The sequence below is a fragment of the Bison bison genome, unplaced genomic scaffold, assembly GCF_000754665.1.
Source record: "Bison bison bison isolate TAMUID 2011002044 unplaced genomic scaffold, Bison_UMD1.0 scf7180017864105, whole genome shotgun sequence".
In the NCBI taxonomy this organism is placed as follows: domain Eukaryota; kingdom Metazoa; phylum Chordata; class Mammalia; order Artiodactyla; family Bovidae; genus Bison; species Bison bison.
Window position 1 is genome coordinate 7,659,376 of NW_011494677.1, and position 12,980 is coordinate 7,672,355.

The following is a 12,980-nucleotide window of genomic DNA, read 5'->3' on the forward strand; positions in this document are numbered from 1 at the left end:
ACACAATTATATAGATAATTTTTAGTTTTTTAAAATATAAATTCCCTTCACCTAGTTTTCCTCCCATTTTAAGGCCCTAGTGAGATATTTATGGGTATAGGACTTAGAACTGTTCTGGAGCCCTTGAATTGCCAGATCGAAATAAAGTTAGGCTTTTATTCTATTTATGGAAAAGCCCTTGAATTGAATTTTCTGGTGCCTTTAAAAGCATATCCCTTTGAAATATGATCGATTAATCATAATAGCTTTACATATAGACTAGCTCACCCAACTCTGGAGCTGTCTGGGGTAGGCCATGTATCTAGTTAGCTGGGTGAAATGGCAGTGAGCCTCCATCCGTATAACTACAGACAGTTACCAGCAAGATGTAGGCTGATTGTAGCGTTAAGACAGTTTGGGAGGCAGGAGTTTATGTCTGAAGTTTGAGTTACGAGTTAACTGTTCTATTTGACAGTTATTTTTATTTGATCTGAGACTGTTTTTGAGCTCTCTTACTTTGGGTAGCAAGCAAGAATATTTCCTAAGCAATTAACCACATTGTACTGAGTCTGGAGAAATCTTCTTTCAGCAACCTTTGGGTTTGTAGGGCATACTTTTCTCATGCTGGCAGAACACTGATTATTATAGAAGGAATAAAAATTATGAAAAAAAAAAAACTTTCAAGTTCAAAATAGATTTACCAGCAAAGAAAAGGGCAAAAGTTGACTCTTTAGGTCAGTATATATAGGTAATATTTTAGAACTCTAGCATTTACTAAATAGTTAAATTTTCATGCTTGAATATTTCAAATTCATATAGGATTTGAAATTTGGTCAGCAAGTTGATAGTAATTCTGAGTAGATATGAATGATGGCTCTGAGCTATGAAACTAATCTTATTACCTCAAAAGGTACCCTCCTCCCTCCCTTAACCAATTCTTCTTAGGACATATTTTCATTTTAAAATGTAGTTTCTCAAAAAGACTTACTGTGTATTTATTTTTGAAGATTAGTTTAAGAATAACTCTAACATTATATTGAAATACTGTGATAAATACATATTTCTGTGGCATCTAAAAATTAAACATTAGATTTTTATTTAATAATAGCATGACTTATACGCTACAGTAATACAGACTTTAAAATTTGACTGTAGGAAATTATTTTAATTAAAATGTATGAAAGTCTAAAGCTCTAGCTCTGAAAATCATCTCATTGCTTACAGTATAATGCAACCTAGTAAATGGTACTTTTGTGGTCTTTTTATTTTTATATAAAAATCACAGTGTGATTATTGGCCTTCTCTGCATGTACACTTAAATAAAACAATTTTGAATATATTCTCATATTTTCTAAAATATAACAAACTTTAATATAAATGCTTTAAATTTGTATGTATAATCAGAAAGCTTTAGTCCTGGATTTGCTTTTAGTCTAGATTCTTCTTTAAGAAAAATCCTTTGTTAAGACAGAGCAAACTGCTGAAATGAAATAGCTCAGAGAAAATTAAATTTGCAAGTAATCTCTTAATATCAAATGCATATGGCTTACTCTAAGGTCTGGATATAGATCAGGTTCATAGAAAATGTCCTGAATTTTCCATTAAGGCACAGATGGTAAGGGTGCTTGTCAAATAGCAAAGGCAGTCTTCATATTTTCATAATAAAATCCTACCAGACAATGAAAAGAATAGAGGTTTTTTGGTCTTCAGTAGGAACAAAGCTTTCTGCTTGGGCTTTATGGTAAAATATTTATATTGTATGATAAGAACATGTATTATTAAATGAAAAGATCTCAGAAACCTACCTCTCGTCTGAAAGGCTGCAGTTGAAGCGATGGTATCGTCTGTTTGTAGTGCAGTCCAGTGCACAGCTAAGATGGAGCTGTGCTTCTATTGGCTGAACCACAGGGCAGCTGACAGTTTCCTCTATGTTCATTTGCATTAAGTCCTGCCACCCTGAGTAAATCATTCATAAACTTGACTAGAGCGGACTGTGTTCTCAACTGTCACCCCCTCTTTAGGCCTAATTTTTTTGTTGTTTTTAAGCTAAATTGCTGCGTAAGAATTTGTGAGTTAGTAACAAATTGATGATTCCTTAGTGTTTAGCTGTAGAATTTCTGATCCTTCAGTGATTATTTAAGTGCTCAGGCTAGAAGCTAATCTCAAGAGAGGCAGTAACCTGGGAAACCAGCAGTCCAGGTTCTCCAGTGTGGTGTTTCCTCCACAAATTGTGCATAGACTCTCATAAATGATATTCTCTTTTCTCTTCTTTCAACTTGCCATTTATATGAACCTGACTCTTGGAGGTGATTATTTCCATGTGGTAGTTTGCTTTGTATGAAATTCCAAGGGAGAAGAAAAAGAAAAAAGGTTTTTGTCTCTACTAATTGGGAGAGGGTTAACTTTGGTAGGTACATCAGCGATACTAAAAAAAATCGTCTGTGAAAGTTAAATTGCAAAAGAACCCTCAGTTGGATGTTTATAGAGATAGAATGATGTTTTTATTGTGGTTTATTAGAGTTGTGGTCTAAGTGTAACGGTCAAGGTTTTTATTTGTGAGAGTGGCTATTAGAACAGCAGCCGATTGGGTTAGTGCTTGCTGTGTAGACTTCTTTTTTAAAATTTTGAATAAGTCACATTTGTTTCTAAGACCAGTAGAGGAGTATGTGGAAATAATCTTATTACGTTCATTTGTTCAGTCTGCTAATATTTATTACACTGGAGACCTTGTGGTAAACAAAACTGTATATGCTTCACGATTGCTTATTACCTGCATGGTGCTTATCCTTAGCATATTGTCCTTAGCTATTATTCATAGTCTTCCCAGTTGTTTATTTAGTATTATAGGATGACTGTATTACTTTAATAAGAATTCACTAAATATGTATTTATGAATTCCTGTATTCTGAAAAAATATCCAGTTGGAAATGGAATAATTGTGTTAAATGCTAACTAATGATTCTTATACCAGGCACATCACAGTTTACCACTGGATTGGAGTCTTTAGTCTGCCACTTATTAGTCTGTTTTCTTATGTTTAAAATGAGACAGTAAAAACCTCTTAAATAGGATTTCTGGGAGGGATTAAATGAGAAAACCATTTTAGCATGATTATTGGCAGTAGTCAGTGTTCAGTGAAGGTTAGTTGCTGTTGTTGGTTATGAGTGTCCTGAACACCTTGGGAAAATGAACTACATAGGAAGTAATTCATAATTGAAATAGCAAATGTGAAGGCACACCTGTAAGGCATTCTTAATGTTATTTCAGAAAACATAAAGTAGACTTTAATGTGTCAATTAAGTTTCATTAAAGTTGTAGCAGTTATTCTTGAAGGAAAATTGCATATGAGGTTTCATTTTAGTCTAAAAAAATGATACTCAATAAAGCCTTTTCACTAACTAATCTCAGAGGAATATTATGCTGCCTTCTAGAAGCTGTTCTTTTGGATCTCTGACAGTTGTTCCATTTGACTTGCGGTTATTCTAATGCATTCTTTTGTTTAAATTATTATTACCAAACTGGTGCCAGAAATTGACTCTCTCCGCTTTTATTTAACCTCTTCCATTGTGGATCAGCCACATGGGAACTTCATAGCATGTGATCTGATTCCTTGCTAATAGAATGTGTACTTCTAAAATGTCTTCCTAGTATTTACAATGAATTTTTCACTCTTGCTACCTGTGATCCATAGAATGCATTTGTGATGCAATGGTAGCATTCGGATTTCTGCCTGTAAATATGCAACAGAATGGTATATGTTCTGAACCAAATGATCTATGTAAATTGCTCCTTATATCATGCTGCCATCATTTTAAAGTCTGCATGTTTATACAGTGGTACTGCTTACATTTTTTATTCCAATATATCTCTGAAGTTGACTTTAAAATAGTTATGGGATCATACTTTTTATTAATTCCCATTGATCAATACCTATTTGTTTTATTTTGATAAGCAGAAATTGATGTAATTGGTGATAAATTGAACTTTTTATCCCGTAGTAATCTACTCACTTCTCATGGTTTTAAGGTTGTTAGAAAAGCACTATGGATCAGATTGTGATTTGTATTGTCCTCTTGTTTAAAAAACCTTACTTTTAATTTTGGAGGAAATCTAGTCAGACTTAAGGAAGGAGTGAGATAAAGGTACTTATAAAAGAAATATATTTTAATGCTTTTGGAGTATTTGTACTTTGTTTCCATCCTCAGAAAATAGTTACTACACATGCAAAGATTTTGAATTTGTCACCAAAATTTCATAGGGTGGAGTTTTCTAGATAGAAGAACTCAATAAATATTTTACCAGATTTAAAATCATTTTAGCTGCTTAAAAGTAGATAATCACATCTAATATGAAAATGTTGTAATTGTTTTTTGAACTTCATTTTCAGATCATAGCAATGGATCATTTAATTTGAAAGCTCTATCAGGAAGCTCTGGATATAAGTTTGGCGTTCTGGCTAAGATTGTGAATTACATGAAGGTAAGTACTTTTCTCAACTAACAAAAATTCTTTTGGTTTTGCTCGGAAGAGGGGGATTGGAATTTTCAGAAGTAAATTTGTATATACATGTCAAAATTTATCAAATTGTATGTTTCAATATGTGGTTTTTGTATGCCTATTATACCTCAGCAAAACTAAAAAAATATTTAACGCTTCAAGCTTTTTACGTTATAGCAAGTTAGCTTTGCAGTGAGTCATCTAAGTATATTTTATTTACATTGCAGAGCGGTAGTTGAAGTACACAGTGTGAGTCCACCATTTCACTTAATAAAATTGTGCTCACGCAGTAGAGATAGCCACCTCTTAATTAGTCAATACCTGTTGGCAAAACCAATGAAAAAATGTGAATGATTTACAGGATCTTCCACTGATGGTGAGAAGTGAAAAACACTGTACAGTTCAGGGAGATGGTAGTGGTGGCTTTTCTACATCTTGGAGGGGGAAAATCAAGATTTACGGAGGGTCTTAGAAAAGCTTTGACTTCAAAAGGATTAGAATTTAATGTTTGATGGGAGATTTAGTATTTTTTGAAGTAGATTTTGAAGTTTTAATGATACAACATTTTGGCTTTACTAAAAATTCTGAACCCGAACTTACTGTATCAAAGTGAAATTTCATTTAGCTAAAATGGTTAAGTGATTTCAGATTTAACCTCTTTGTCTGCCAAACTCATATTCTGTTTAGTTACTACTTGCACCTCTTGAAAAATGTCATGGAAAATACTACCGATATTTTTGTTGTTATTTCATGTTTTAGCTGTTTGTTCTTTAGTATATAAATCAGATTTATGTGAAGGCTTTTCTTTCGTAATTTAAGAGAACTTGGTATCTGTCTGGCTATATCTGAAATCTGTGGTTTGTATTTGATTTTTGGTAGAAATCTGTAATTTCCCATTATTGAGTAATATACTCTCATAATTAATATTCATTAATTCCATCCATCCATTCCCCCACATGGTAAATAATTATTAAATCCTACTGTATCCTGTTAGGAGCAGCAGAGAATAAGGTGGTTAGGTAGCATCACCAGCTCTGAGAACATGAATCTGAGCAAACTCCAGGAGCTACTAGAGGACAGAAAAGCCTGCTGTGCTGCAGTCCCTGAGGTCACAGAGTTGCACGTGACTCTGCCGCTGATCAATACTGTATGCTAATTATGGCACGAATAGTATGAATGCCCAGACGAATATATGCCCTTGAGGCTATCAGCCTTTTGAGGGAGACTGACATTTAAATCTCATGTTTTCGGTATCCTGCTAAAACAGTTTTCATTTTATAGCTTTGTTAATCTAGAACAGCGATCTTAAAATTTTTACTCAAATGTTCCCTGAAACAGTTTTGAAAAACTGTGTGTTCCTTTGCACATATTTGAATTGATAAATATAATTTTTCAGCAGAATTTTTGTTTAAATGAAATACAGTCGACCCACTCCAGTGTTCTTGCCTGATAGAAAGAGTCGGACACGACTAAGTGACTGACTTTTCACTTTCACAATTTATATTAGTTTCAGGTGTGTGACAGTGATTCGGATGGGTTTCCCATCATAGGGTACTTACTGTAAGATACTGAGTAAAGTGCCCTGTGCTGTACAGTAGGTCCTTGTTGTTTATCTGTTTTGTATATGATAGTGTGTATCTGTTGACCCCAAACTCCTGTTACTCCCTGCCCACCTCCCCGCTGCCCACTATGTTCCGCTTTGGCAACCGTAAGTTTGTTTTCTGTGTCTCAGTCTATTTCTGTTTTAACAAAAGTGTACATAGTGACACAGGGTGAAATTGCTGGCATATTTCAATATTTTAAATAAAATATAGCACTCTTAAATTTATCTTAGGGACTCTAAATGCCTTTTTTTTTAAATATAAAAACAAACTTGAGTGGTTGGAAATTTTAATTATTTTCCCTTTCAGCTTGTATGGTAGTTCTGTTACTCCTGCCAAATTTTATGCAAGTTTTACATATTTTAGTGTTCAGGAATCTTCTGTTGATCATCTGTCAAACTCCTTTGTCACGGCCCTATGTATATGCAATAAGGGATGTTTTCCCTATGACCATAAGACGTAGATATTTTCTGGTTTGAGTTATAATTATTCTTACCACATAGTTGCTTGGAATAACATAAATACATAAAAATTTTGATTAAAATGCACTTTGTATATAATAATTATACAACAGAAATCCATTTTTAATGAAATAAATGGAGCTGTCTTTCTCCAGTGGTTCTTGTATCTGGAAATAATATTTATTAATAGAATGAAATAGGATTTGACATCAATTTCTGGTCTTATTTTGAGATTTTGTAGTGCTGAAAAATAAAAATGTTGATATAAATATGTTCATTCTAATAGACATTTTGTGGTAGAAAACCTTCCAAGCTGTGTGCCAAAAATCACATAGTGACTTATCATCAAGCATTTCTCAGTTGACAGTTCTATTAATAATTAGGTCCTCCTTCAGTTTTGTTGAATGCAGAAGAATGGGAATCACCTAATTAGCCAAATAATTTGTTACCTTGTCCTTAACCATTTGTTTAGTTCTACGATGTATGTCAAAAAAGTTTTACCAAGACTCAGTAAATAAGTAATTATATCAGTTTCCTCCTCTTCTCTGTTTAGGCACTTTTGTTAATCTCATATATTCAGAAGCAGTTGAAAAATAAAAATATTAGTTTCAACAGTTTTGCCAATGCAATTTTTAATGAAATATTTTTATGTTTATAAATATATCTTTGCCAAAGCTGTCATGTTGAAGGTATAGCATATTCAATTTCTGGAAATTTTTTCTTGGTTAATAAAACTAGTTTCCACTGTCGGGCCAACTGTATATATCAAACTTATTTTTTATCATTAAATATCTTTTACTGTTGTTTTATTCAGTTGCTCAGTCGCCCAACACTGTGTGACCCCATGGGCTGTAGCACGCCAGGCTTCCCTGTCCTTGTCTATCTCCCGGAGCTTGCTCAAACTCATGTCCATTGAGTCAGTGATGACATCAAACGATTTCATCCTCTGTCACCCCCTTCTCCTCTTGCTTTGTCTTTACTAGCTTTAGGGTTTCTCCAGTGAGTCGGCTGTTTGCATCAGGTGGCCAAAGTATTGGAGCTTCAGCTTCAGCGTCCATCCTTCCAATGAATATTCAGTGTTGATTTCCTTTAGAATTGACTGATTTGATGTTGCTGACCAAAGAACTCTCAAGAGTCTTCTCCAGTGCCACAGTTCGAAAGCATCGGTTCTTTGGTGCTCAGCCTTCTTTATGGTCCAACTCTCATATCTCTACATGCCTACTGGAAAAACCATAGCTTTGACAACTTTGACTCTGTGTACCTTTGTCGGCAAATCACTGCAGAGAAGGACTGCAGCCATGAAATTAAATGCACCTTTAATCCATTGTCTAGGTTTGTCATAGCTTTTTTTCCAAGGAGCAAACGTCTTTTAATTCCATGGCTGCAGTCACCATCTGCAGTGATTTTGAAGCCTAAGAAAATAAAGTCTGTCACTATTTCCATTTTCACCCCCATCTGTTTGGCATGAAGTGATGGGACTGGATGCCATGATCTTACTTTTTTGAATGTTGAGTTTTAAGCCAGGTTTTTCACTCTCTTCTTTCACCTTCATCAAGAGGCCCTTTAGTTTCTCTTCACTTTCTGCCATAAGGGTGGTGTCATCTGCATATCTAAGGTTATTGATATTTCTCCCAGCAATCTTGATTCCAGCTTGTGCTCCATCCAGCCCAGCATTTTGCATGATGTACACAGCATATAAGTTAAATAAACAGGATGACAGTATACAGCCTTGACATGTCCCTTTCCTAATTTGGAACCAGTCTGTTCCATGTCCAGTTCTAGCTGTTGTTTCTTGACCTGCATACAGATTTCTCAGGAGGCAGATAAAGTGGTCTGGTATTCCATCTCTTTCAGAATTTTCCACAGTTTGTTGTATTCACACAGACAAAGGCTTTAGCATAGTTAATGAAGCAGAAGTAGATGTTTTTCTGGAACTCTTGCTTTTTCTGTGATCCAGCAGATGCTGGCAATTTGATCTCTGGTTCTTCTGCCTTTTCTAAATCCAGCTTATATATCTGGAAGTTCTTGGTTCATGTACTGTTGAAGTCTAGCTTGGACAGTTTTGAGCATTACTTTGCTAGCATGTGAAATGAACACAATTGTGTGATAGTTTGAACATTCTTTGGCATTGCTCTTCTTTGGAATTGGAATGAAAACTGACCTTTTCCAGTGCTGTGGCCACTGTTTTCCAGATTTGCTGGCATATTGAATGCAGTAGTTTAACAGCACCATCTTTTAGGATTTGAAATAGCTCAGCTGGAATTCCATCACCTACAGTAGCTTTGTTCATAGCAATGCTTCCTAAGGCCCACTTGACTTCACATTCCAGGATGTCTGGCTCTAGGTGAGTGACCACACCTTCGTGGTTATCTGGGTCATTAAGACCTTTTTTGTATAGTTCTTGTGTGTATTCTTACTATCTTAATATCTTTTGTTTCTGTTAGGTCCATACCGTTTCTGTCCTTTATTGTGCCCATCTTTGCATGAAATGTTCCCTTGGTATCTCTAATTTTCTTGAAGAGATCTCTAGTGTTTCCCATTATGTTGTTTTCCTCTTATTTCTTTGCATTGATCACTGAGAAAGGCTTTCTTATCTCTCCTTGCTATTCTTTGGAACTCTGCATTCAGATGGGTATAACTTTCCTTTTCTCCTTTGCCTTTCACTTCTGTTCATTTTTCAGCTGTTTGTAAGGACTCCTCAGACAACCTGCCTTTTGGCCTTTCTTTTTATTGGGGGTGGTTTTGATCACTGCCTCCTGTACAGTGTCACAAACCTAAGTCCATAGTTCTTCAGGTACTCTGTCAGATCTAATTCCTTGAATCTATTTGTCATTTCCACTGTATAGTCGTAAGGGATTTGATTTAGTACATACCTGAATGGCTAGTGGTTTTCCCTACTTTCTTCAATTTGAGGCTGAATTTTGCAATGAGGAGCTGATGATCTGAGCCACAGTCAGCTCCAGGTATTGTTTTTGCTGACTGTATAGAGCTTCTCCATCTCTGACTGTAAAGAACATAATCAGTCGGATTTTGGTACTGACCATTTGGTGACGTCCATGTGTCCATGAGTCATCTCTTGGGTCTTTGCTCCGACCAACATGTTCTCTTGACAAAACTCGGTTAGTCTTTGCCCTGCTTCATTTTTTACTCCGAGGCCAAACTTACCTGTTATCCAGGTATCTCTTGACTTCCTACTTCTGCTTTCCAGTTCCCTGTGATGCAAAGGACATCTTTTTTTTTGGTGTTAGTTCCAGAAGGTCTTGTAGGTCTTCATAGAGTCATTCAACTTCATTTTCTTTGGCATTAGTGGTTGGGGCATAGACTTGGATTACTGTGATAGTGAATGGTTTGCCTTGAAACGAGATCATGCTGTCGGTTTTGAGATTGCATCCAAATACTGCATTTCAGACCCTTTCATTGACTATGAGGGCTACACCATTTCTTCTAAGGGATTCTTGCCCAAGTAGTAGATATAATGGCCATCTAAATTAAATTCACCCATTCCCATCCATTTTAGTTCATTGATTCCTAAAATGTCCATGTTCACTCTTGTCATCTCCTGTTTGACCACAACCAAACCTTGGATATGGACTTAACATTGATTTACCTTGATTCATGGACCTAACATTCCAGTTTCCTATGCAATATTGTTCTTTATTGTATCGGAGTTTACTTTAACCACCAGACACATCCACAACTGTGTGTCATTTCCACTTTGGCTCAGCCTCTTCATTCTTTCTGGAGCTATTTCTCTGCTCTTCTCCAGTAGCATATTGGTCACCTGCTGAGCTGAGGGGTTCATCTTTCAGTGTCACAGCTTTTTCCCTTTTCATACAGTTCATGGGGTTCTCAAGGGAAGAATACTGAAGTGATTTGCCATTCCCTTCTCCAGTGAACCACGTTTCGTCAGAATTCTCCACCATGACCTGTCCATCTTGGGTGGCCGTATACGGCATGGCTTATAGTTTGATTAAGTTACACAAAGCTGTAACCCATGTGATCAGTTTGGCTAGTTTTCTGTGATTATGGTTTTTATTCTGTCTGCCCTCTAATGGATGAGGATAAGAGGCTTGTGCAAGCTTTCTGATGGAAAGGACTGACTGACTGTGGGGATAACTGGGTTTTGCTCTGGTGGACAAAGCCTTGGTCAGTATATCCTTAATTCAGTTTTCCGCTGATGGGTGGGGCTGTGTTCCCTCCCTCTAGTTTGGCCTGAGGCCTAATTATGGTAGGGGTAATGGCAGTATTGGTGACCTCTGACCTCTTCCAAAAAGACTTACACCAGCAAGTCAGTGTCCCTGACCCTACGGCAGGCCACTGTCAACCCATGCCTTCTCCAGAGACTCCCAAACACTCACAGCCAAGTCTGGCTCAGTCTCTTGTCGGGGTCACTGCTTCTTTCCCTGGTTCTGGTGCGGACAAGGTTTTGTTTGTGACTTCCAAGCATCTCTGACGGGTATGAGGTATTTGATTTTAAATGTGATTGTGTCCCTCCTGCCATCTTGCTGTGGCTGCTGCTTTGCCCTTGGACATAGTGTATCTTTTTTTGGTGGGTTCCAACATTCTCCTCTTGAAGACTGTGCAGGAGCTAGTTGAGATTTTGGTGTTCTCCCGGGAGAAGATGAGCGCCATCTTCTAAGGTCTAATAATCTTATGATCTTTCACTATTAAGTTTGAATAAACAAATTAATATTTTAAGTAATAATCACTGAGGAATATAGTATGGAATGTATACTAACAGTTACTACTAAGGTAGTTGAGTTTTAAATTACATGCATAAGAAAGTAAATTTGTTCATTTTTATAATAATTAAAAAAAATATGTGGTTTGCCATCATGTTACATTGCATTGTGAAAAATGAAATAATCAAATGTTTATGAAGTAAGGGTGTGTTAAATCGTGTTACTCTTTTTCTAAGTGTGTGTGTTTGTATCTTCTAATCTCTAATATTCAGCCTTTAGTTATAAATAAAGGGGGACTGGTTCAGAAATAACTGTAAATTTTAGTTTGAGGTGATTAATGAAGGAGAAGGATACTTTTGCTGAAAACGAATTGGTTTTATAACTAGCTGTGACTTATTTTTTCAGTAGGAGGTAGAAATATTAAATATTTAAAAGATGTAATGAGAATTGACTAATTAGAATAAAAATTTTATGGTATAGTTTGATTGAGTAGGTTTTAACTACCACATTGAATAATGTACACTCAAGATAAAACAGTTCATATGTGGTTTTTGTCTGTGCATTTTACGTAGCATAATTTGAACATTTTGGTAGTATCAGAAAATATTTGTTACGTTTAAAAGAATCAACCTCCTTTACTGATTTTTCTTCCGTTCTTCAAATGTGCTTTTCCTTCAAGCTATAAATATTCAAGGAATGGATTTTGAGAATTACTGAGGAGATTATTTATCTGAAAATACTTGAAAAAAGTTTACTTTTATCATTAGCGGAGAAGGCAGTGGCACCCCACTCCAGTACTCTTGCCTGGAAAATCCCATGGACAGAGGAGCCTGGTAGGCTGCAGTCCATGGGGCCGCTAGGAGTCTGACATGACTGAGCGACTTCACTTTCACTTTTCACTTTCATGCATTGGAGAAGGAAATGGCAACCCACTCCAGTGTTCTTGCCTGGAGAATCCCAGGGACAGGGGAGCCTGGTGGGCTGCCGTCTGTGGGGTTGCACAGAGTCAGACAGGACTGAAGCAACTTAGCAGTAGCAGCAGCAGTAGTAGTTTAACATTAGAGGTTTCTTATCAATGGTTCCTTTCCTTGGAGATTCTCCCCTAAAAGCAGTGTGTTGTTGGACAATATGGCATGAACATGGGGTGTGTAGAGATGGAAGAGACAGAGTTATTGAAAGGTTTGGCTCTCAATTGCCCACAAACTGTAATTCATCAGAATTCAGAATTTAGAATGTCCTAGCAAGGGTCCTGTTTTTAACTCTCAGAAAAATATTTAGGACGGGAAGAAACCAGAAGCCCTCTCTATAGTGGATAGTTTATGATACTTCAGTTATCATTTATGAAGGCTTCCCCAAACAGCATTTTTTTTTTTTGACTTGAGTCCCTGGAGTTTAATTATACCTTCAGGCAATACATTATAAATTCTGGGTGGAGGTTAGAGTTATTACCTTTTTGTTTTCCTTTTTTTTTTTTTTTTTTTTAGTAAAAAGAGGGTAGCTCTGTTTTGAAAGGGAAAGAGTACACATAAACGATGATCTGTAAACTCTGTTTTGAAAAGTCTTCACCCCTGAAGAGCTGACAAAGCCAAGAACTTAGCTGCTGCTGCTAAGTTGCTTCAGTCGTGTCTGACTTTGTGCGACCCCATAGATGGCAGCCCACCAGGCTCCCCCGTCCCTAGGATTCTCCAGGCAAGAACACTGGAGTGGGTTGCCATTTCCTTCTCCAGTGCAGGAAAGTGAAAAGTGAAAGTGAAGTTGCT

The 12,980-nt window shown here is 36.4% G+C and overlaps 2 protein-coding genes across 2 annotated transcripts in view; one reads left to right on the forward strand and one right to left on the reverse strand.

The window, feature by feature from the left end:
* Positions 1-4,342, reverse strand: part of SMIM18 (small integral membrane protein 18) — a 9,617-nt gene extending 5,275 nt beyond the window's left edge. The window contains exon 1 of the mRNA XM_010838813.1: positions 1,785-4,342. The gene's annotated coding sequence lies outside the window, so the exon portion shown is untranslated. The remainder of the gene's footprint in view (positions 1-1,784) is intronic.
* The window catches only part of GTF2E2 (general transcription factor IIE, polypeptide 2, beta 34kDa), an 80,780-nt gene that overhangs the window by 18,924 nt on the left and 48,876 nt on the right, over positions 1-12,980 (forward strand). The window contains exon 3 of the mRNA XM_010838815.1: positions 4,367-4,458. Within this exon, the coding sequence (XP_010837117.1) occupies positions 4,367-4,458 (92 nt within the window). The remainder of the gene's footprint in view (positions 1-4,366; positions 4,459-12,980) is intronic.